We start from the raw sequence: 23,731 nt of genomic DNA, 5'->3' as shown, positions 1-23,731 counted from the left end.
CAAAACTCCATTTCGTGGTCTCATTAATTACTGTTGTTCAAATACAATTCTTACTAATTTCCAACAAGCGTTTATGGCTAAATCGACTGCTTCTTCTTCTTTGCTTAACGTCTTTCTAAGTGATGCTAATGACTTACTAGACTTATCGATACCACGTAGTCGTAGGACAGTCAATCCTCACTACTTGGGAACGGTCCGGATGTCAATGAACTAGTTTTAATATGTTACGATTCATACGCTCCGGACTGCCTCTTTAGAGTAAAATATGCAGTGAGACGAATAGTTTGGTTATATGTTGTTCCTTAAAATACAATAGAAGCCTTGTAGAATGGACGCCAGTATCAAATACTGCAACTGGCAAAAGTAAAACGTAGTCAATGCACATATTTAACATTCATACTGCCACGGACATTGTCAGAGCAGCGTTCATTTAATGCGGTAGTCTCCCGGAATTGTCATCTGCTTCCTTGAACTGTATCAAAATGACCAAGTAGGTGGCAATAGCTCCACAGTACTGTAAAACAAAGAAGTACATTACGCATAGAATTATATCGATTGCATGAAGAACCAGGTTCTCTGGATCGAAACCAACCGAAGTAATAATACGCCTGTCGATTGTGCAAAGTCCACAAGCAGTGAATGAAAAATTGCTCGCTATTAACTGTTGCCAAAACATGTTAATCTGCAGAGAAGAAAAAGAAAGCGATATTAACCATCAAAGGGACTTAAAGGAACTTGCGTAATTTGTGTAACTCAAACGTACACTGTCAATCAGCTCAGCATCCCTGCAGGATCTTCTCAAGTTGCTAATGATAGTAATGGTCCGATTTGACTATAATAAGGAAACTTTTATATACATTAAGATGCTATCTGGATGGATGGTTATTTACCTCGACGTTTGTTATGTGACATGGCTCAATGGTAAGCAGGAATCGAAAAATATGTATAAACAACCATAATGCCTGGATCCATGCAAATACGGCGTCCTACAACAAACCATAAAAATAATGAAATGTAAAATATTGCATCTCTACGATTTAAGCTATCGCTGGTACGATTTAAAAAAGAAAAAAAACCTTATCTCCAACTAATTCCACCATTAAAAAGTAAGATGTGGCGACCAAATGCAACAGACAGGAACCAAGCACGGCGAGCAAAGCAATTCCAAAGGTCCTAAAATTGATATGCATTGTTACTTTGGAAGAACAAGAAGCTGAATGCGTGAGCACCCGAAAACTTACTTTGAGACGAGAACAATGCAGTACGACAGGGAAGCATGTATTTCGGCCAGATCTTCTATTATTTTCTTCGATGTAGAGCTTCGCTTTCTTTGGAATCCTAAGGAGCAAGAGCAATGTAACATTCCATTACCGTCTAGATACGCAATATTTATCCTAATGCTGATGGCGCAGCACACATACCGTGTGTCACACTGGCAACACATTTCCTTATATCAATGTCGATCGAAACATTTTTCTCCTGCTCTAAATTGATCGATGAAATGGACGAGATTTCGATGAGGGGCGTTCTGTAAACTATCAAATGAGGAAAACATATTTAATGCGCACAACATGGTAGAACGATGTGTAGACGAGGATATTACATTCGGGAAACATTTCATAGAGTGCCACATTCAAATGACGATACCGATTGCCAATTCCGAGGGCAGCTTGTGCAAATAGCACATGGAACATCATCAGGATGTAGTACAGACAGTAAAATGGGAAGTAGCCGAGCACATTCGCACCTACGGTTGGAAGGTAATCAAGATCGGAAATTGTTTGCGAAAAGTATCAACCAGAATCGCACTTACTTGAATTGCTGTTTTCTTTCTTTATTTTGTCGGCTATTCGATACCAAACCCATATATCTAGAGCTGGGTGGGAAATAGAAGAAAAACAGCATGAGTGTACAGTGCATTGGAAGACAATGCAGCTTTTAAAGCGTATCCTTACAGAGGGCTCCAGTGATGATAAAGCAGACTAGCCCCAGCATGAGAATACCTTTCTTTCTTTGTCTCTGGTTTCGATTGCATTCTTTCACATACAAGGATAATATATCATCGGCCTCGAGGTGAATGTTGATGCATACAAAAAGAGTAGTAAAATTAATTATACAGCCGAGTTACAGAAAGTGTTTAATAGTATTTTACGACAAATACTTTCCAATTCTTTTCCCCCATTTAACCCTTTTAAGCGATTATTTTACTTTATGGTAATGGATTACTACTTTTTTGGACATAACTGTCCATGGATAGGACTAGTTTATGTGGTATCAACAACAGAATATCCATTTGTTTGTATTGAAATTATGGAGTTCTGAAAAGATCTTCGAAACCTTTGAGGCAACAGTACATAGTCATTGGCTCCCCTGCTAGCACAGCTGAATGACAGAATTACTCTTTTTAAACAGCAAAAAATTGATGAAAGTCTTGTTTTCGTGTTGGATGATTTGCAGACGTGAAGATAGTAGTAATTTGAAGCAAACACTCAATATTTTTACAAAGGGTCACTCACGGAAAGTTGTCCTCAGTAATACTCAGTCTTATCTATCATTCTTTCTTTTATATCTCTTAACAGTCATACAAGCAAAAAGAAAATGTCACCGAAGTCACTGTTTTCATCATCCGCTTTTGGCGGATTACAGGTTCATAGATTGTTGGACTTTAAAAATCTGTTTTCTATTCGATGTTCTCACGTTTCTTCAGCCACGCAGTGTACTACTCTCTGCCAACAGCCACATAGTCATTATCTTCAACCTATTTATTCAGAGCCAGAGTTTTGCAATAAAACTTCAGAGTTCAAAATTTGCCCAACAATTACAGAAACTCAAGCAATTGTTTTGTAAATCGCTCGAACAAGGGCAAGTCCTATTAAAAATCTTCAATACCAGTATATTTTTAAAATTGATATGTTATTTTATTTCCTAAAGCATGCATATCAACAGTGTATTAGTGCCTATAATAACGGCCAATAATTAACAAGTTACTGAAATACAGAGACTATTTTGAAGCTTAATCTCTGTTAGACGTTTTATAAATAATTGGTGCCTTACCTCGGTAAGACGTCGGTTAAGCTCACGCACAAAATGCAGTCCCCATATTCCACTGAGTGAGCCACAGATGCAAGCAGACACTACTACCGAAACGTCCAGAATAGTAACAACCTTCGATGTTGCCGTTTTCATTCTGAAAACGAAGCTTTTTAAGGTTTTTATTGCTTTATCGATATGGGCGAAAAACATAGCCATCAACAGCCGCCGACCAGATGCTCAGAACGGTGAAAATGGAATGAAGCACACGAAACTATAAAACGTGAGTGACGCTTACCGTATGGGCTTTTTGGAAGTAACATCGAAAAATATTCCTTTGTACGTGAGGCCAGCTGTGAGCCAACGAAAGTAAAAGTTATGCCAGAAAAGTTAGAAAAACACTTCATGGTGCATGGAAAAAACGTAATTGTTCTACCTAAACAAAACACAAGACACACACTGTAAATGATCAGAAACACATTTCGCTTGTAGTCCACTATTTGTCCTTTGGATGTACGCCTAACTACGTAGGGTGCTAGTCCAAATATTCGGCTAACGTAAAATACTACTTTGGTGGGTTCTGATATTTCCATGATCACGTGTACTCTCTAGATACTCCACTTGAGAAATGGCCAATGATAAACCGAGGCGCTTTTCCCTTACACTATGATGCGCTGCACATCAACGGGAGCCCTTTTATAGGTTCAAAGTTGACTCACCTGCACCAGCACGCACACGAGGTTGTAGTTGATTAGCTATCCCAGCCTGTCCTGTTCACAACTTGGACGAGCTCAGGTTTTAAATCAAACTGTTTGCACTGGATTACGGAAGGGTGTATCTCGTTATCCGTTATCAAGTGACTTGTGATCGGTTGGTTGTGTGAAGGCCTTAGGAAGCACTTTTAAATAATTGATCTCACCCGGGTGGTATATCGGAAGCAGAGGGGAATCTCTTTTTATCAGAGTTTTGTGTCAGTTATCCCGCGAAGTGTATTTTTCATTTCCGGAGTAATCCAGGACGGCACAAACAGAGTGTAATAAATAAAAAGTATGGATTTAATTGCCTTATTTAAACGCCGCTATCGCATACACCACCGGGCCGTCCCTGATAAATTGACAAAATTACCAACTTCAAATCGGTCTGTACTTCCTTTTTTTATTTACATTCTAGGATTAATGGCCTAATATGCAACAACAGTTAAAAAAGAATAGTACAATTTTATTGTCTTCTCTTCTCTATTGATCTTTCAAATTTGTCCACATGATTCCAATATTCGAATTTCATTCGCTTGTTTAAGGCAAATATTACCAGAGACCTGAACAAATAATTTGGTGTAAAAAATAACTCTTTACAAGGTTCAAATTTACACAAGACAGTTAAAAATAACAAAACATTTAAAACGACACAACAATTTCCATCATTTGTCTAACAATTGCTGCCAACATAGAGTTTAAAATGTGTAATGCGCATGTCAGACATCTGTCGAAGGAATGTCTTCCTTTTGTACCTTTCTGCCTTAGACATTCACACTCAACTAAACTGGGGTGTGTTTAGTATCTATTTCCCGTACACAAGAAAGCACCATTCGCTGTGTTATTTGCCGTATTGTTTAACGAGATTGAGGTACCAACTATACCATCTACCGAAAGCCCTTAAACTGTGTGTCTAATGATCCGTAGTCGTGTGGTATTGTAGTAGAAATGGTGCATATCCTGATATACTGATAACCTTTTACCTAGCTTCGATGTATTAATGCGATTGTCCGCTGCAGTTTGTGTGTGATAAAGTTAACGTGAACTTATTGAGTGCAAAACTGTTCGGGACATCCGGCATTGCGAAAGTTTCTGGTCAGTTGGTGCAAATCATATGCAACGCTGATAAAACAAAATTATGTCCAGTGCAGTTTAAGTCCCGGATCGCCACAATCGTTCGTGAAGAAAGCACAGTCACAAAGGTACGCAAAAACAAAAACATCAAAGAAAAAACGCATCTATAAGGTAGAATGAGCATACGCCCATGATGATCGGTCTTTTGCGAAAAGTAATGTGAATGAATGTATTGATTTAATATAAACTACAACAAATAGAAATGGAATTGCAATAACATTGGATTTACTATTGAAAAAATGCTTCCACGAAATATAATTTCGATCTTAACATTGATGCGTATTTGTGCATAAACGCAATGTCGAACTATTAATTGTATCTCAATTTGTTAATTTTCAGTATTTTGTATTTAGACAATTTTTGTAGACCATCGTCCCGGCTATATTCTCATTCAAAATTCAATTTAACTTTTTAAATCATAGCTTCCTCATAGTGAAGCTCAAAAGACCCATAACTATTGTAGTATGGTTAGGAAGGCGAACAGCAGCACTGTTCATTGACAATGATCAGAATTGATTAAAGGCTTCTTTTTTGCGTTTTGCTCATACCAAAGGCATAGCATTCTCGCTGGCCACACGTACACCTCCCCTGTATTGATTGCAAAGGATGAATCATTTTACAAGCCACCAATGGCGAAGTATTGATTTTACGCGAACCCCGAACGTGGCTGTCGACTAAAGTTCGTAAATATGTGCATTGGTGTCTAGGCCGCGTCGCCGTGTCTGTGGTGCTCCGGCGGCATTGTCAATGTACGTCAATTGGTTGTGCATGATAATGATTTGCCCTTTTTCCCGTCGTAAATCGGCTTTAGCTGAGATGAGATGAAATGTTTTAAGGTAATACAAAAATTCTGCATGTCTTAAAATGATCATTGGAGATTCACTACATAGCCTAATACTCGGTTTCGGGCTAGTTGGGGCCGGCTGTGATGGGGTTTTTGTTCACGGTCCTGACTTGCGAAAGACCGGCTTCACTACCACTTCCATTGAACATTCACTACCATTGAAAAACCACTGTGGAACGTACAGTGTTCTTAGTATTATTCATTGCTGTTACTTGGTGTAGCAAATTGTTGGATCATTTTTGTCTTATAACTAGTAGTAGCAGAATATTTTATGTTTTAACAATTAAATGAACGGAAGCTTTGACCAGAAATTTCGGGTCACTTTGTTGTTAAATCATGGGTGACAAATGCAAGTTTCGGATTTGATGCTGGCCGGTATCGCTATCACTAATTTGAATACTTTCGGCTGATTCTCCGGCCAATATTTTGAATACATCTTCTTGATTACCTGTATTGTCTGATGTTTATTGATATGATTGATGTATATGAACTATCCACCAATGTCAATGTTACCTTTTGCTCTACACTGTTGCCTAAATATATGACCCACCGTCTACAGTGCCGTTCAAACCAAAAACTAGTGTATGTATGCGGTGTGGTACAACCATCAAGGACTTTTCATGGACAACCAAAAAGTTGTGTCTTATTAGAGATTATTGTTAAATGGAATTCTGAAGTATTGTACGCCTGGTTCTTAAAGCTTAACAATTCACCTATGCTTAACCGTTGTTAATCGAGTTATCAATTTACTTTTAATACCTTTTTCATATCCAGGTCAAACATGGAACATCGAATGCAAATCGCAAGAGCGCTCAGTACACTATTTCTGCTATTCAGCAGAACACTTGGTGAAAACGTCACCTCTGTCATACCACCAACTATGCAAAGCGTGCCTGATATGGCGCATACTACGGCAGGCCTAATGCATACGACTCAACAGCACCAGTATCAGCTGTACACAACCTCTACGGTACAACTGAACACCCTGCCTACGGAACAAACAGGTTCCTACACGGTTGCTCAACCAATTGTTACCGTCGGAGGATTGTATGCCAGTCCGACCAGCGACATAATACCTTCACCATCATCATCCGTTTCGCCACTGTACATATCAAACACGTCCGTTTCCTATGCACCCACAACCCAAAATGTGGTACGGCAAGATATTATCGATAGTTTGCCGGTGGATGTTACGCAGATCGAGGAAAAACAGCTCGGTCCCGGTGGACCTAACCAAGTTGAAAGTGTTGGCATACAGCGAGCCCTGTGCTGGCTCAGGGACAAGCGGCTGCCGGATTACAGCTGGGGCAACGATACGCACATGGTGATTCTGGCCAAAGAACTGTCCGGAGCACGCGATCCATCGGAAAACGATAACCCTATACAGGCAGTTTCGGATCTGGAGAATTTACTGTCCATCAAGCAGATGGACATTGAGGTACTGACGATGCTAGACCGTCATCATGCTACCGCCAAGCTACCTCATACGGACCACGTTGCTAAGTACATTTTGGCCATGGGTGGCCTCTGCAAGGATGCGCGCCATTTTTACGGCCATGATTTGGTGGCCGCTCTGGAACATCATGAGCATGATCAGGGTCAGGAGTATGAGTTCGCTCTGACAGCACTAGCCATATGCAGTTCGGCAACGCATGTACGAAAGCGCCAAATACGACGACTGTTGGATATAGCCAGCGGAGAGGTGAATGATGTTGGTACGTAAAACGTCATCCTGATAAGGATTGTAAGAGAGGGATAATTATGACGAGATAATGTATTTATTAATTTTTGTTAGATACAATCGCCATGGTATTGTTGGCACTACGGTGCATCGTTACCGATCATCGACACCGTCATCTGCAGCATTTTGTCCGCCGTCCAGCTCGTGGTTTGGCTAGTTTGCAAGGACCGCAGGGTAGCTTTGGCTCGCTTCGAAGTACGGCATTAGCTATGCAAGCACTTCAAGATTTAGAACCAGATCCAGCCGGGAAATGGAATCGTACCGCTGCATCTGAGTGGCTTCTGGCTAAGCAACGATCAGATGGAGGCTGGACTGAGGAGCCGCTACAAGACGGACAGGTTTGTAGTAGAACATAAACATTCCAGATGAACATTCCAACTCTATTTTCCAATTTCTGTTTGGCAGGATCCTAGCATCGGCATTGGGCTAACGGCCGACATTGTTCTCGCTCTCGGTTGGCGAGGCTTGGGAGCAGTTCGTGCATTACAATGTGATCATGTGATGCGTGAATCCAACGAACCATCCGAAAATGGGGAACCCAAGCTAGCGGCACCGATTGGTCTCGGTATATCGCCCGTAGAAGAGCTGGAACCGAGAAATGTTTCCTATACCTACACCTTATGGGTGGGCACGAATGAAACGGAAGAATATTTCCTCGATTTGACCTCGCCGAAAAATACAACATTTTTCCGAGCCATGAAACAAGCGGCGGAAATAGATCCAAGGTATTAAGCGTCATTGAAAGCTCATCAACATAGGAGGAGTGCGATGTTATTCAGCGTTGTTGTGTGTACATGTACTTTCAGATTTTCTTTTGAAGCCCGTGAATGGCCCAACGGACACTATGTGCATACACTCGCTGGAATGAAGGAAGAACCGAAGAGGTTACTGCTTTGTTTTACCTTAAATCCTAACACATTACTAAATGATTGAACTTTTCCACCATTGCAGTTATCACTTTTGGCTGCTTTATCGCTTACCCGAAAGGCCGGACACCAAAAATCCTCCCGGAAATCAGTTAATAGCTCCATTAGGTAAGATCCAATCTAACTTCGGAGACAGTTCTTTTCACCGACATGTGCAATGATGTTATATAAACGACGCTATTTGCAGGAGTGGATGAGCTGTTGGTGGAAGATGGAGAACACTATCTCTACTGGTACAAGAAACTATAAACCTTAGTTTCCTTTAAAAGCAAACACAAAAGAGATAGTAAGCAATAAGCGACCACAAATATTTTTAACGCTAGCGGCAACAGCAGCAATATAAACGAATGGCAGCAAATGTCACCAATAAGATAAAAAAACATTTGCGGCAGCCAGCAGTGGCAGAGACTGGAACGGACAAAACCTGCGATATCTGTTATTGTGGGTTAGATGGCAGGAGGCTTTACTACTCATGACTAAATGTGCACAAGGCTATGCATTCGCATGATGAGCAATGCTTCAAATTTTCCAGCACAATGTACATTTTATTTGAAAGGGGATTCATCCCAACATTAAGGAAAGGAATTTAGAAGGACCCATTCGTTCAGCACTTATAGCTCCATATTTTCCAACACTCCTACATTTGCTCAACAGTTAGATGCGTGGTTTGATTTACATTTTTAGATTCAAGTTGGTTGCAGTTTACGTAGAAAACCGATGCAACACTAGAAAGTATATACATATAAATAAAAGGATAAACGCCAACGGGACGCAGAACCTGAACAGTAACAGTTTGCTCTCCGGCATGGGAGGCAAGGCACGGACGGATGAGAAAGGGATAGAATAAATTGTGGACCATCCGTAAATGAATAGAAAAGGGAAGCTATGGTGGGTACGGAAGGAATGACGTACCTTCCTTGCAATAGCTAGACGGTTTAGATCAAGATATAAGCGTATACAAACAATTATACAAAATATACATAAATATCTATATACAAAAAAACGGTAAATGAATATATACACCTATACATATACAGCCATAAAATATACACATACGTACATTGCAAATGCCGAACCACCAATAGACAAAACATAGGCAAGAAAGGAGAGTATAAGGACAGCGCGTATGATCATATTGTGCTTGCATTGATCCCAGACGTGGACAGGGCGAGCGCTTTTGCATAGTTTTTCCTTTTTTTTCTAAAAAGTTGGCTAACAACGTGTTTAGTGATGTGAGTTATTGCCCAAATAGCACCAGCAAGTGAGGCACTCCAAATTGACAATAATTAAAGCATAAATAAAGAGGGAAATATCGAGCGAAGAGCGTATGAGCCGTCCGGGACATACATGCATTACGTTAAGAATACTTGACCAGAGGAAGAACAAGAAAATCGTGGCCAGGCTGGCAATGGATTTAGCTTAAGTAATAGTGATCACCGACAAAAGGGAACAACGATCTGTTGCAATCCAAAGTAACGAACATTCAAGCAAGGACTAATTTCAACTAGAGAACGTTTCACATAATTGCACATTAATTCGGCACAAAAAGGGCTACAGGAGATAATGGGAAGCAATGTACGAGAGGAGTGTCCGATTAGCCATTGCTCTTTTCATACTCTCATTTGGATCTGCTAGCATGTAGTGAAGCAAATTGGTAGTGTTTATCCACGTAACTGTAGTGGCATGTTATAAAAGACAATATAATTTATATAATAATGCGAAAGCTGCTCAAGTAGTGTTTGCAATGGAACTGTTTCGAATATTAAGTACATTTCCCAGGTTTGGAGCGGGTCACTCACCTCATTTTTCTACTGTTAGTGGACGACGGCCTGGCCGTATTGCTATGTGTACACTCGGTAGCTGAGTTGGGAATTAGACGTATATTTTGCAAACAGTTTCTATGTGCAAACTATTTTGTATAACTGATAACTTTAACCTATCTTATCGCATAATAAACACATTACACCGATGAATGGAGGAACATAAAAGCAACAAAAGCCAAACGTAGGGTCCAGCATGATACTGAATAAAAGAAGAAACATCCCACAGCAAAGGAACGAAGAAGTCTTTCGAGACCATGCTGTCCATTTCTTAACGGAGTAGCAGCAAGGCGCTAAACAAGCATAGCAAGGCATAGCATAGCAGTATGGTAACAAATAGGCAACGCCACATATAATAACGAAAGCAAAAATTAATAACATAGTGTACACATATTGCCCAACATTCCTGGTAACTTATTTTCATTTCAACATTATGATTGCCAATTATTTGTATTGCAGGCCTATGTATTGTATTGCATATAAAAGAAACTGCTTGGCCATAAAACAGAGAACGGAAATCGCAAACACAACAGCAATATTTAGCACCGCAAGGCTCAGATCTAGATTTGTAATTACACCAGAATTATGTTCGACTGCTACAAGTCTCAAAAAAGCCCCACCAATAACAATGTGAAACTATGTAAATCGTCCATCTAGAAGATTAACTGGTATCATAAAGAGAATAAAAAAGAATATTGCCTGCCTACTAATAATTCATGCGTTTTTCATATACAGATATGGACAAGGGATTAAGACCACTTTTATAAATATTTTCAAACTGCTGCCTTCGATACTTCTGCAAGGTATAACCAAACCGAAATTTGGTAGAATGTTTATCGATAGATTCTTAATTATCCCAAAGCTATTGACAGTTAAGTTTGAAATTGATTCTATTGTTTAATATGTTTTGGTCATACTTTCATCAGTATAGAAAAAAGGGGTTAAGAATCGATCGTTTGATTGTTCCGAAATCGGATCGTGTTCGTTCGAACGTTTAACTAAGTTTTACAAAAAAAAAAATCCCGTTAAGGTCGATTTGTTGAAACTTTCACTCTCACTCACTCATGTTGGCCTGCTCTTTTAAAGAGCATGTCGTCGTGACATGGCCCGGTCAACAGTAGATCTCCAGGAAACTAGATCCCTGGCTGCGCCTTCCCATCCATGTAGGCACCCAATCTCCGGCAGGTCACCCTTCACCTGATCCAGCCAACGAATTCGCTGTGCTTCCCGACGCCTCGTGTGGAACTGGCGGTCGCTGACGAATATCTTCTTGGCGGGACATGAGTCCGGCATCCTCATAACTTGCCCCAGCCATTGTATCCTGCCGGTCTTTGCTACCGTCAGGATGTCCGGTTCTCCGTATAGCTCAGTAAGCGCGTGGTGCATCTTTCTCCTCCACACTCCATGTTCGAAAACACTGCCATAGATGGTCCGGAGGATGCGACTCTCAAACACGCCAAGAGCGTTTGCATCCTCTGCTCGAATGGTCCAAGACTCGTGGCCATATAGGACCACCGGTCGAATCAGTGTGCGATATATCTCACATTTAGTGCGTTCTCGAAGTCTTCTGGATCTCAGCATACGGTGAAAGCCGTAGTAGGCACGATTCCCCTGCACAATGCGTCTCCAGATTTCGTTGCTGACATCGTTATCTGAAGTTACGTCAGTCACAAAATAGCAGAACTCCTCTACTACCTCAAGGATATCAATGTCATTCGCGAAGCCAAGAAATTGAAGAGACCGGTAGAGAATCGTGCCACCGATATCGTTGCCCAGCCCCGCGCTTCGTACGACACCTTCCAAGGCTATATTGAACAGTAGATAGGAGAGTCCGTCCCCTTGTCTCAGACTCCTGTGAGATTCGAACGATTCCGACCGCATGTTTGATACTCTCACTCTGCACTGCACCCCATTCATGGTGGCCTTACCAAGTTGAAACTTTAGGCTTACCAATCAAATTTTTGCCGGTTTACGTTTCAAAAAAATACACTTGATAATGTTACAGAAGCAACGCTATTCGATTTAGATATTACTGACGGTATCTTGTAACTGCAGGAAATTAAATGTGTAGGAAATGGCTAATACATGATTTAGTTTGCATTTACATAACATTACATTTGGAGGGCATTTCAATAAAATTATAAATCCGTACATGATTTGCATGAGATGTTTAGAAAATTGGTTCGCTTACCTGAGACCAAAGACACCAATCCCCATTGGCCAAGTGTTTCCGTTGTGGGTTTCCATACTTTTCCGAACTATCTTCTTTATCACTGGGTTTCTTTCACAAACAATACACGGCACTCGGTGTTTTGCTCCGCGAACGACACAACATGCCAAGCGGCCGCGAAACGCGCACGGTTGCACAATACTTTGATGCTGGCTGTTGCGCACCAATGTTGGCAATCATGTATCGCTCATTTATTGATGGTACTGTGTACGATAGTATGTAACAGTTGGGTTTTCTGCGGAGCTGTACTTTTCTGAACTTTTTCTGCATAATATGTAATCGCTGGAATACTGCCCTGCTAGAACCTAGAGTGTTGAAAAAAGGGAACAACGGCGTCATCCTAGTTTTCAACAATTCTATGCAAATTTAGGACAATGTACTGGAGTTAAGAGGAAAAAGATGTCGATATTATGTTTTGACGCGCCAAGATAGTACTGACTGCTTCGCTATTCTGCTACTGACAGAACTTCAAATTGGCCAACGATCTTGTCACGGAACGAGCAAAACGATTACTCAGCCTTGTTCTGATAATCGACGTTGCGCATTTGTTCGCGCTGTTCTCTAAATTCTCGTTGGTGCTCACGATGTTCACGCTGGTCTCGGTGGTGATCACGATCACGGTGGTGTTCACGCTGTTCTCGTCCCTCGCCACGATTCTGATTACCGCGGTTGCCCCGATTCCGGTTATCCTGCCGGCGATTGTTGTTCCAGTTTTGATTTTGGTTCTGGTTGCGGTAATTCTGACGATCGCGATTGTATCCCTGGTTTCCGCCACGCTGGAAGAAGTTGCCTTGCTTCATCTCAAAAATACGCTCGTTGGCGTCTACCAGATTGGTTACTTTGTCGGCCAGCTGCATCGACAGCGCCTGCAGACGCGATGGTTCCGAACGATGCATCACAATTGTTTCTGTTGGATCGTCCAATGATGCCATCAGCTCCTCGTTAATGATCATCTTGCTAATCAGCGAATGGACCTTGCTTTTCGGTAGCTTAAACATGTCAGCCAGGTGCGGTACGCTGATCGATGCGAAAACGTTCGAGTAGGTAAAGAGGTAGGTGCGCAATGATTCTTCCTTGATGAATTTGATCATCATTTCCCGCACACGGTTTGCTTCGTAAAACAGATCCCACACTTTGACGTTCATCTTTTTGTTCACGATAAAGGTGGCACAGGCGTTCCAGTCACCGTGCCGCATAGCTTTCGCAGCAGCAACCACATGCTCTCGCATCGATTCCGGTGGCCCGACCAAAGATTGCCGTTCGGACGATCTGAGCTGTTGGTAGAAGGTTTTGCTAATCATACGGCGACGCGCATCGAACTCGTGTGCAGCCATGTACGGAATCTCGAGCAACATTGCCGACACAAGGTAAACGCATTCAAGTAGCTCCAGATTGATGTGCATGTGGAACGGCATCTGGCGCTGTTTCTCGATCTTTTCTTGCTCCAGCGAACGTTCGTGCTGACGCTGTGGCACTAGACCTTGGGCGAGCAATTCCTTCGGCTTACCCGTCATCATCAAATCGACCAGACAAAGATGGGCATCCTTAATGTTACCATGGCGGAAGGCACACAAGCCCAGATTGGCCATCATGCGGTTATAGAGGATCTGCGTTGAAGGATCGGAATGATGAATCGTTTCTTGCAGGTGTGACATCAGCACCAGATCACGTGCCTGGAACCAGTTGTCGTGCAATGCGTGATGGAAAATGTGAGACAGGATAGCCCGCGTACGCAGCCGATCAGTCTGATCCTTGGCGTAAACGTAACGGCAAAGTTTATCCATTTCTTCTACGGAAGTAACGGTATTCGCAGGCAACTGTCCCTTTCGCTTCTTCAATACGTTCGGATCAAACTTGTAGTACAGATGGTCGATCTTGCGCAGATAGATGCGACAGATTTCCATCTCATTTCCCAGCCGCTCTACATAAGTTACCACCTGGTCGATAATGGCCGTAACCGGAACCTCGTCCTTCAAACGGTCAACATACTCGTTACTGTGCGGATCGCACTCCTTCAACAGCTTTACGAACTCATCGTCCAAACGTTCAACTGCCGTCAGCATGCAGCCGCGAATCTTAAACGGAGCCGTATCGTATTCCTCATACTCATCCAATATCGACTCGGACAGATGCACATCTTCGTTCTCTAAGAGCAGTTTCAGCAGTTCCTGAATTTCCTCCAACAGCTTGCTCCAGTGCTCAAGCTTCATCGCACCTGATACCTTTGGATTGTAGTCGAATATTGCCGAAACGATGTTGAACCGAATCTTGGCCACTACTGCCGGCCCAAGGTTATTCGTTTCAGAGATGGTGCGCAACTCTCGAAGGAATTCAATTTGCAACTTTCGATCAGTTCGCTTTTTACCACGAGCGGCCATCACCTCGTTCAACTTGTTCACGACCAGCTTAGTATCGATTTCGGCATCCTTTGCGAACATTTTCGGTTGTTCCGAGGCGCCGGATCGTGTTCCGTTCACCACCTTCCATCCTTCCTCCTCCTCCTCATTCTCGTCGAACATTTCATCTTGTTTAGGCTTCTTCTTCTTACTAAACGCTTCGGAAGTCTTTTTCTTCTTTTCCTTCTTGAACGCATCATCGCCCAAGGCGCCGGAAGGAGCGGCCGAAAGCTCGTCCGTGCCCTTTTCGGGTTTCTTCAAGAACCGATCACGAATGCTCGTGTACTTAGCGTCCTCGTCCGAAGAAGTGCTGTCCGAGTCGGAATCACTGCCCCAGTCGGACGAATCCGAATCATCGGCCGGTTTGACGGGTTTCACCTTTTCCGGTTCCTTCTTGAAGGATACCACTTTCGGCACATCCATCTGCGCAACCGCTTTCTCTTGCTCATCGTCCGAACCCTTCTCGTCTTCGCGCTCATCTTCCTCCTCCTCTTCGGCAAATTCTTCCGGCGCGGCACGGAAACGCTTCATATCGGACTCGAAATCTTTGATGTACTTGCGGAACTTCTGTCGCAAGGTGCCCAACGCTTTGTTATTGTTTTTGGACAGGTTCTTGCGGCTATCCTTATCGTCCCAGCTCTCATTGACAAAGTCCTCCAATTCGGCAAGCGCCCTCACAACAATGCGCGGTGTCACACCATTCTCCTCCTTCATAACAACCGGCAATGCCTTGGTGTAAGCGCGCATGAACTCCTCAAAGCTGGTCAGCACACTCGACATATCCTTGATCTTCTTGTGATTGCGGATACTTTTGATGATGTTAGTTAGATCCTCATAGCGCTTTTCCTTCTTCGATCGAACAACGCGCTTGACGTCTTCCTCCTCATCGCTGAACTGTATACATGCAAAAACACACAAGCGAAACAAAATTAACATTCAGTTTTTTCTTGCAACCAGATTGTCCGGTGTGGTACTGAAGTACCAAACTCACCGTGAACTGTGCCACTTGCTGACGAATCACTGGCTCACTATCGGAGGAGCTATCGGAATCGGAGTCCGAGCCACCGGCGAAGAAACGAGACATCGTAACACCACTTGGAGTTAGGCTGCAAACAGGCAAGATGGGAACGAAACTTCAAATAATTACAGATTGAACTCGTCCTTTTCACTTTTTAAAAACGGTATGGAACTGAAATTTTTTGCCAAAATACGTGTGAAATCAAGCCGATAATGGATATTTTTAGGTTAGGAAATATCATTCACAGGGAGCTTACGGCAGCTGCCACGCACGACACAAATAGAAACAAATGAATGATCTTTCACACTGCGAACACTTGATACAGTTGAATTAAAAACTAAAGCAAAGCTTAAAAGGTGGATAACGTAAACTAGCTGAGCAATATTGTCGGATAAAAATTACTTTTTCCAGAGTTTTTGGGGTTTTCGAGGTGCACGCACACGTCTAACTTGACGGACTGGATCGCTAGTTGTCAAAGTTCGGGAAAAAAAACATCGCGCATCAGCCAATCGGTAATAAACATCGCAAACCGGTCTTTCTACCAAACGTCAATCAGATGCTCTCGGTGAAAAACGCTCTGAATTGGAAGTGAAACAAAACGACTTCTTAATTTTTTGTTTTACTTTAATTTACCCGTTGATGTTGAACGACAAAATATAATCGATGCCTATAAACATGTTAGCAAACAGGATGACATCGGTAATTTGTTCCACGTCGCGCCGCCAATTATTGATTATCATCATCCAATCAAGCATAATCTATGTTGGGATATAGACCAAGCATCCAGGCAGTTGCGGAAAATTAGCACAATCGAATAAGAAGTCTCGACACGGACTCGACATTTGAATTCTAAGAAATATGTCCTTTCCCGAAACTGATAAAACAATTGGGTGAGCTATGTACAGTACAGAAGTTCTGTGATAACGAAGAAATAAAAGAATACAAATCAATATCATTTTTTTATATTTTTAAGTTAAATACAGGATGTTATTTTCATTTTGCAAATCATAAGAAACGTATCCAAAGTTTTGTGACAAAGGATCGTTTAATTAGTTTATTTGTGTCAAAAGCACTACTTTTTGCCATGGTTTTGCTCATAAATCTCAAAAGTAAACGTGAACTTGTGCATGCATGAATGACAGTATGTTTTTGAAGAATTCCGACAGTCATGAAAATGTACGTTTGAATGCAATGACTTTGTGGGGAACAAAATCGACCTAGTTGCGTTTTACTCCCGGATCTTCCAGTTTACAGTTGCGTTGACCAGCCACGGATAATATTTATTTGGGATGGGGATGGAGCAGTTCACCGTTGTAAGGATTGAGTATCCAACTATCATAGTGAGCAGATCCCCACATACTATCTGCGCACATCCATAACTGACATGAGGCAGGAGGTTACTTAAGATTTTCTTCAACTTTTCTGATGCGTTCTACGCTATCTTCTAGCTAAGATAGTTTCATTCGTCCGTTTACCTACCATAAACAAAATCCCATTGATTTAAATCAAACGATTTGTAGAAATACTCTCCATTTCACTGCTTAAAAGTATGTTATGTTGGTCCACAAGCTCCTGCACTGTCGAACGTGTTGTTGTGTAATTATTTTCCTAAAATGTGAAAGGAGAATTTGTATTGTAATCGGTCACACTGCACCTTTGTGAGCACACCCTTACCTGTTGCATATGATTGATCGCTTCCTGCAGTGATTTACTTTCCTTCATTAAATCGACAAGCTTATCTTCGAGATGAGATATTTGGCGGTATGTGTCGTTACTTCTGAGACTGAATTTCACCTCATGATTTCGATTACGCGCTTCTTCAACCACGTTCTCGGTGACCCGCTTTTTATCTTCCATTTCTTGCAGTACTGATGTAAGATCGTTCATTTTCACTATTGCATCCGCACGAGGCACTTCCAGGTTAGCGTATTTTTGAATGTTTTGCAGTGCGTCTGTTTCCTCTTGCCGTAAAGCATTGACTTGCTGCATTGTACGTTTTTCAAGTATTTGCAGCTGCTTGAGTTGAATGCCAAGCTTTTTATATTCCTTGATCAATCCGGAATGAGAATTGAGATCATTTTTCGATGTAAAGGCCCCTTCGAGTTTATCATCTGCAATTCCTTTCATGTTGATGCCTTGCAGTGTGATTTGCTCAATAGCATATGTGATTTGATTTTTCAACGTATCTATATCTGAAAATGTCAACAGATGTCAATTATTAGTGGTTTTAACAAAATGAAAAACATGAAAATCGATGCAATCGGTTGGAACATACTTTGCTGTTCCAGATTCATATTACTCTTAAAGCTGTCCATGAATGAAGACATTACTTCATCGCGTTTTTTAAGCTCCTTGTACTTCACGTGCCGTTCCGAGTTGCCTTCCTCAAGATCTTGGTCTATCTGCTGTAAAGTTTCTTTTTTCTCCATCAACTGATCTTCAACAATTTTCAGCTGCTTCCCAATGCTGGCCAGTGCCTGGTTGTTCGAGCGGACATCATTAATGAGCTTTTCGCGCTCCTGTGCGGGTGAAAGGCGGTTGTTTTCCTCCTCTCGCAAAGTGTTCCTTTTGTTGAGCAATTCTTTCAACTTTGATTTAAGGCGATGCGCCTCGGAACGGGTCTGCGAATTCATGATCATCGTATTCAATCGTTCCTTTTGCTTTTCCATCTCACTAATCTGGGTGTGGTAAATGGCGTTCTGTTTGCGAAGGTTTTCCGACATCGTCTGATATTCCCGATACTTATGCTGATCTTCCTCCGGAAGTGAGTTAATCATTTCAATCACCTTATTTTTTTCTTTTTCAGTTTCCCTGTCCAGCTCCTTGTTTTCGTTATCTTTCTGTTGTCGCTGTTTGAAGATCAGCTCCAACTGTTCCTGGATATGTTCGTTCCGTTCTCGCAATGCTACGGTTTCGTTCAGGAGATGCTGTCGTGTCATTCCCGAAGTACAGTTGTCCAAAGCTAAATTCATCGACGTTAGGGTGGACTGCAGGTTTGTTAATTCTTTTGCAGCCTCTTTTACTCGTTTTTCATACAGCTTCCTCGCAGATCGTTCGCGATCGAGAAACTTTTTCTCTTTCAAAAGTTTGGTCGTTTCTTGGTTGATTTCTTGAATTTTGCTTTGCAATACCGCGTGCCAGTAGCGTTTATCTTTGATTTGACGATTGCTACTGGCCGCAGTTCCCAACCGACCATAGGATGTGGAGAGACCGCTTATCCCATGCTGTGTTATCGGTCGTTCAGCCATTCTCTGCAAATAATGTATGTAAGAAATGGTTATAACAATTCAAAAAATAGATGTTTATGCAGAAACAAGCCCACATTTCCAGCGTTTCCTAAAGCGGTCCCAATGCGCTGCGATGTGGTTGAACCACTGGCAATGCCATTATTTGCCAATAGTCTACTCGCAGTTCCACTCCGCAATGCAGAAGGAGGCCTATAAAATGTAAAACATACACAATATGAGAGCTAGCAAACGGGGATTAAAATTATAAACTCAAAACAAGTACTTACTTCATAGCTGTTCCGGGACGTATGATAGCAACGGGACTTGGTGTTGCCGAAGTGGCCGAGTTGTTTGATGCTAATAAATTGGCGCTAGCGCCCAGCCCTCTTCTTGATGCAGGACGATCTGGATAGGATCGTGCCGAAGAATTATTGTTGATGTCTTCCATTAATATTGGGAAGCGATAGCTTTACTACAACTTTGTCGAAGAACCCAACTGGATGGCGTATGGCGTAACTGGAATTATCAATATGTTTGGTTGTTTGGCCCTCTTCGGTTTCCTTGGTTACGCATGTTCCTTTTTTTGTTTTTGTTTTTGTAATAGAATCTTGAGCATTTTTGTGGACTGTTGCTATTGTGCATGAAAAACACCCAGTACGCACATCTCATGGCGTTCTCTGTAATGAGTCATATAATGACCAAGTGTGCGTCCGTCATGTCATGAAAATGGCACCGAGCGACCCAGCCAGACTATAAAGTCTTTCTAGTGCACAGTTTACATTGAGTAGAAGGCGAAAGGATGCTACCAGATATTTATGGCAGCAGTCTATCGTGAGTGATCCAAAGGACGCTTGCAGCAAACCAAGATGATGCACCTGCATGATCTTTCCATCGTGTAGCGAATTAATTATACTAAGCAATGTCCAAAATCTTGCTTTGTTTCTATTTATATATAAATTGTACATACAAAATTATTACGTTGCATGTGTGATAAAAGTCATCCGCTGCGGAAACACATGAACTCCTCATCCCCTGACTGCAGTGGTGGATTTAACGCCTCGGAGTCCCTACGCGCGAATGGAATCTGCTGACCGAAGGGAGGTTCTTTGTGGTTTCGGGTCCTCTTAACCCCTGCGACCGCGTACCGTTAAACCCGCTACAGCCAGACTCTCATCCATTGGTTAGAAGCCCTAAAAGGAATTGAACATAGGCGATCCCCAATCAGCAACCTCTTTTCACAGCTGATTGCAAATGACCTGTTCAATACAGGTTAAAGATATCAGGTAAAACGATTCCCTAGCCTCATTTTCATATCTAGCTTTCTAGCTGGCAAGGAGTATGCACACGTGGTGCCACTAATATCAACGTTTCTTTTCCTTTTTATTTTGAAGCAGTAACCAACCTTTCTTGAATATATGGTTGATGTGTATCATTTGAGGGCGCTTGTATTATTCATGTGATACTCGTTCGGATAGAAAGTTATTTTTACGAAACCGAAATTTTTGACATAAAACGTTGAACCAAACCAACTATATTTTATGCAAACTAAAGTAAAGCCGTTCATCGACGACACAAATTTTATTTTACAATAATTACATCCATTTCGTACTTCGTTTACTTGTTATTATCGGTATCATCATTCCCTGTAAGGAATTACCATGAAATAATTGTTGTGATGTTAGGGACGTCAAATAATGTGCAGATATTTTCGAGTCATAGCCTCGGGTTATAACTTTACAGATCGAACTACACGAAGAGCAAACATCTCGGCGCAGTTGTGGTCAAAATCGATCTTGAGTACCGAAAGATAATTTGTTCTATTTGTTTGATTTGGAATATATTAACTGAAGATTTGACAAAAAATATTAGTTATGCTTGAAATTCTAATATTTTTTACCGGGACGCGGAATTCGTTTTACCAGTAGCGGTAGCGTTTGGCTAGCATAACATATCTACACGTAGCGCAGTCAAGTTCAAGTATGCGCTTGATGTTTGCTCTTCGTGTGAAAGCAGCTTGGAACAATAACAGGCTTTATGTTGTAATTGATTAGTTGTTCTTGTTCATTTTGGTGTTCCTTGAAAAATTATAACCGAGTAAAGTGTACAGTAAACAAAGCAGAAAATAGAATGTCGTACACATATATAATAAAAGCAAACTTTACACTCCCTAATCTCCTCGCGTGTCAGTTCTTGAGTCTGCCGTTTGCCATGTTAGTCTCGATTCATAAAATTTGATCACAATTTGTGGACATTTAATGTTGGCTTGTTCGGCGGGTACCAAGTCAGCGTTTGCAGCATTTTTCCATTTCATTAAAAACATCAGCTTTCCGTGGTCATCCGTTGCGCCTAAGAATAAAGCAAAACATAAGCTAAACCACAAGCATTGCATATTTTTGATCAATAAGTACTGTTCTACTAAATATTAATTATTTATTTATAATTCATAATGACGGTCCATGCCGTATTGTCTACTAAATATTAATTGTTGCTACAATTTTTACAAATACTACATTTGTAAAAGAATAAATAAATAAACATCTTCAATTATTCAAATAAAATAAATAGCTTCAAATCCGTTTTCTTGTCTTATTATTAATCCGCTAAGGGGAAAAGTTCTATTTGAAGAGGGTATTATGAATACAACGAGTGGTTTTTGTAGTTATTTACAATTAATTAGGACGATACAATGCCGCATTGTCATGTTGTTTTTGTTGCTACTGAATGCATTATATGCCTATGTCGTCCCATTTAACATCAGGCAAGCATGTCAGATATGGGTGTTGAGACAGTGGCACAATGATGCTGATGCCGATTTGTCCAACGGCACAATCAGCATAGTATTCCATCCTGATGGTTTTATAGAACAGAGGACTGACTTCCTCGATAGCAAATGAGTATAGAATTCCACCTGGAATATTTTATAGAACGGGAGGCTAACGATAGATCAAACTTACGGAAGCTACAAGACCAACCATCTGGGGTTAAGAAAGAAAACGAAATATCCACCTCTATGTAAGTTTAGCTAGTATGCTGACCATTGCTACGGAGAAGATCTTTGCTTCATAGATTGATTGTTTGATGCAATAGAATGAAATATATCATGTATTAGTTCAATTAGGCATTGTCATGTTCATGTTGCGAGACGAAGGTAGTTTTTTAAACTCAAAGCCTCTATAAATGAACGGAAAAACAAAAATGTCATGTTGATTTTCATCATCAAATGTGAATGTTTCGTTTCATTTCAGCAAATTGGTCATATTGACTTGCAGAAGACGTGGTTTATTCATAATCTCTTTGAATAAATTGGCAATAAAGCTTATAAATTCCTGTGACTTTTTCGTAGTCTAGCAGGATATGTACGATAACGCCTTTATAGGATGGTGGTTGCATCTTTCTTATACACAGAAACTAAACTAGTACTCCAGGGGGTGAATCTTAGAAGACAATTTTTGTGCACATTAGGCCGTGCCATTTTTTACTTATACTACGTTTGCTGATGGTCCGTTTCTATTACGGGAGAACAATCGGAATGTGATACGATACTTTTTTCTACAGTTCACTTCACTTTGATACACTTTGACAATCACAATTCACTTTGATGTAAAATATTTGATCAAATCATACATTGGCAAAGTACACAGTCATTCTGGACGTTCGCTTATTCCAATCATTGAACAAATCCAGCCTACTTGGATATTGCATTTTTTAAACATTAATGAATGTTTAAATTTATGGTTGCTATATTTGAATAAGCTTTTAATGTTTTCTGTTTTATTAATTAACGATTTCAAAGTGGCCATCCAGATTACCCAATTGGCATGAAAAATAAAAATACAATTTGGTAGAACCTTTTCGGAGGAGTTCTGTAACAAACACCACATTATGCGATTAACAAGTTGGGAGCGTCATTTTCTCCAAAGTTAAACGATTGATATAGGCTAAGTAATGAAAATCATGAAAAATGATGTTAACAATCTAAGCATCAAAACTCTATTGGTCTATTGGTGAGTGAAGCAAAAGAAAAAGAAAAGGAAAATGGAAGATAAAAACAGAGAACATACCGATAATCTCTTCCGGGACCAAGCCCCGATCGAATCCCATTTTCTTTTCTCCCGTACTTTTCCGCTTAGCAGGAACAACCTTAGAATCATCAGTTGCGTCTTTTAGCTTGCTCTTCCTTCCAGAACTTTCTTCTTTGGCTGTGGACATTGAGAAAGCAACAGAAAGAACCCGCAATGAGATGGAGATGTATTTTTAGCTTGTATCAGCAACGTACCTTCTTTCTTTTTACGGGACTCTTTAAACGCTTGAATCAGATCATCGCAATCAAGATTTTCTTCCGGTTCCCAGGTGTTCTCTTCCGAAGAATAACCTTTCCACTTGAGAAAGTATTCAACCTGGAATGCATTGAATATGAAATCATTAATCGTACACTTGGTAACTAATGTACAAAACGTGTAACAGTACCTTGCCGTTGACTACCCTGCTGTCCAAAATTTTCTCCACGGAAAATTCATTTACTTCTTCGACCGGTTCCTCGGGTTTCAGCTTTTTGTTGCTCATTGTTTGTACCAAGATGGCGTCAGTCACTTACTGAACGGAATAAAATGCAC

General features: G+C 41.1%; 6 protein-coding genes across 6 annotated transcripts in view; 2 read left to right on the top strand and 4 right to left on the bottom strand.

Moving 5' to 3' along the window:
- LOC126562852 (N-acetylglucosamine-6-sulfatase-like) overlaps positions 1-23,731 on the top strand; it is a 63,997-nt gene that overhangs the window by 35,598 nt on the left and 4,668 nt on the right. The gene's annotated exons all lie outside the window — the stretch shown is intronic.
- Positions 431-3,623, bottom strand: LOC126563639 (gustatory receptor for sugar taste 43a). Its single transcript, XM_050220284.1, has 13 exons — positions 3,467-3,623; positions 3,329-3,383; positions 3,055-3,187; positions 1,956-2,067; positions 1,814-1,876; positions 1,604-1,747; positions 1,422-1,535; positions 1,242-1,338; positions 1,077-1,173; positions 891-986; positions 764-832; positions 593-682; positions 431-514 (listed from the first exon to the last, which is right to left on the bottom strand). The coding sequence occupies exons 1-13, from the start codon at positions 3,621-3,623 to the stop codon at positions 431-433; spliced, it is 1,311 nt and encodes a 436-aa protein (XP_050076241.1).
- Positions 6,542-8,742, top strand: LOC126561914 (uncharacterized protein CG3556). The gene is made up of 6 exons (XM_050218283.1): positions 6,542-7,475; positions 7,556-7,839; positions 7,907-8,226; positions 8,308-8,385; positions 8,453-8,535; positions 8,615-8,742. The coding sequence occupies exons 1-6, from the start codon at positions 6,542-6,544 to the stop codon at positions 8,674-8,676; spliced, it is 1,761 nt and encodes a 586-aa protein (XP_050074240.1). The 3' UTR covers positions 8,677-8,742.
- LOC126561550 (eukaryotic translation initiation factor 3 subunit C) lies at positions 12,969-16,374 on the bottom strand. The gene is made up of 3 exons (XM_050217764.1): positions 16,294-16,374; positions 15,865-15,979; positions 12,969-15,767 (listed from the first exon to the last, which is right to left on the bottom strand). The coding sequence occupies exons 2-3, from the start codon at positions 15,955-15,957 to the stop codon at positions 12,987-12,989; spliced, it is 2,874 nt and encodes a 957-aa protein (XP_050073721.1). The 5' UTR covers positions 15,958-15,979; positions 16,294-16,374; the 3' UTR covers positions 12,969-12,986.
- Positions 17,392-19,566, bottom strand: LOC126563592 (intraflagellar transport protein 74 homolog). Its single transcript, XM_050220237.1, has 5 exons — positions 19,406-19,566; positions 19,214-19,328; positions 18,167-19,142; positions 17,566-18,083; positions 17,392-17,499 (listed from the first exon to the last, which is right to left on the bottom strand). Exons 1-5 carry the CDS (start codon positions 19,564-19,566, stop codon positions 17,392-17,394), a joined length of 1,878 nt encoding a protein of 625 aa, XP_050076194.1.
- On the bottom strand, positions 21,281-23,725 carry LOC126563127 (chromobox protein homolog 1-like). Its single transcript, XM_050219748.1, has 4 exons — positions 23,586-23,725; positions 23,395-23,515; positions 23,180-23,317; positions 21,281-21,464 (listed from the first exon to the last, which is right to left on the bottom strand). Exons 1-4 carry the CDS (start codon positions 23,679-23,681, stop codon positions 21,286-21,288), a joined length of 534 nt encoding a protein of 177 aa, XP_050075705.1. The 5' UTR covers positions 23,682-23,725; the 3' UTR covers positions 21,281-21,285.

The sequence above is a fragment of the Anopheles maculipalpis genome, chromosome 3RL (assembly GCF_943734695.1).
Source record: "Anopheles maculipalpis chromosome 3RL, idAnoMacuDA_375_x, whole genome shotgun sequence".
Taxonomy (NCBI): Eukaryota; Metazoa; Arthropoda; class Insecta; order Diptera; family Culicidae; genus Anopheles; species Anopheles maculipalpis.
Note: the sequence above shows the minus strand (reverse complement) of the source record. Positions and strands in the feature narration are given on the sequence as shown.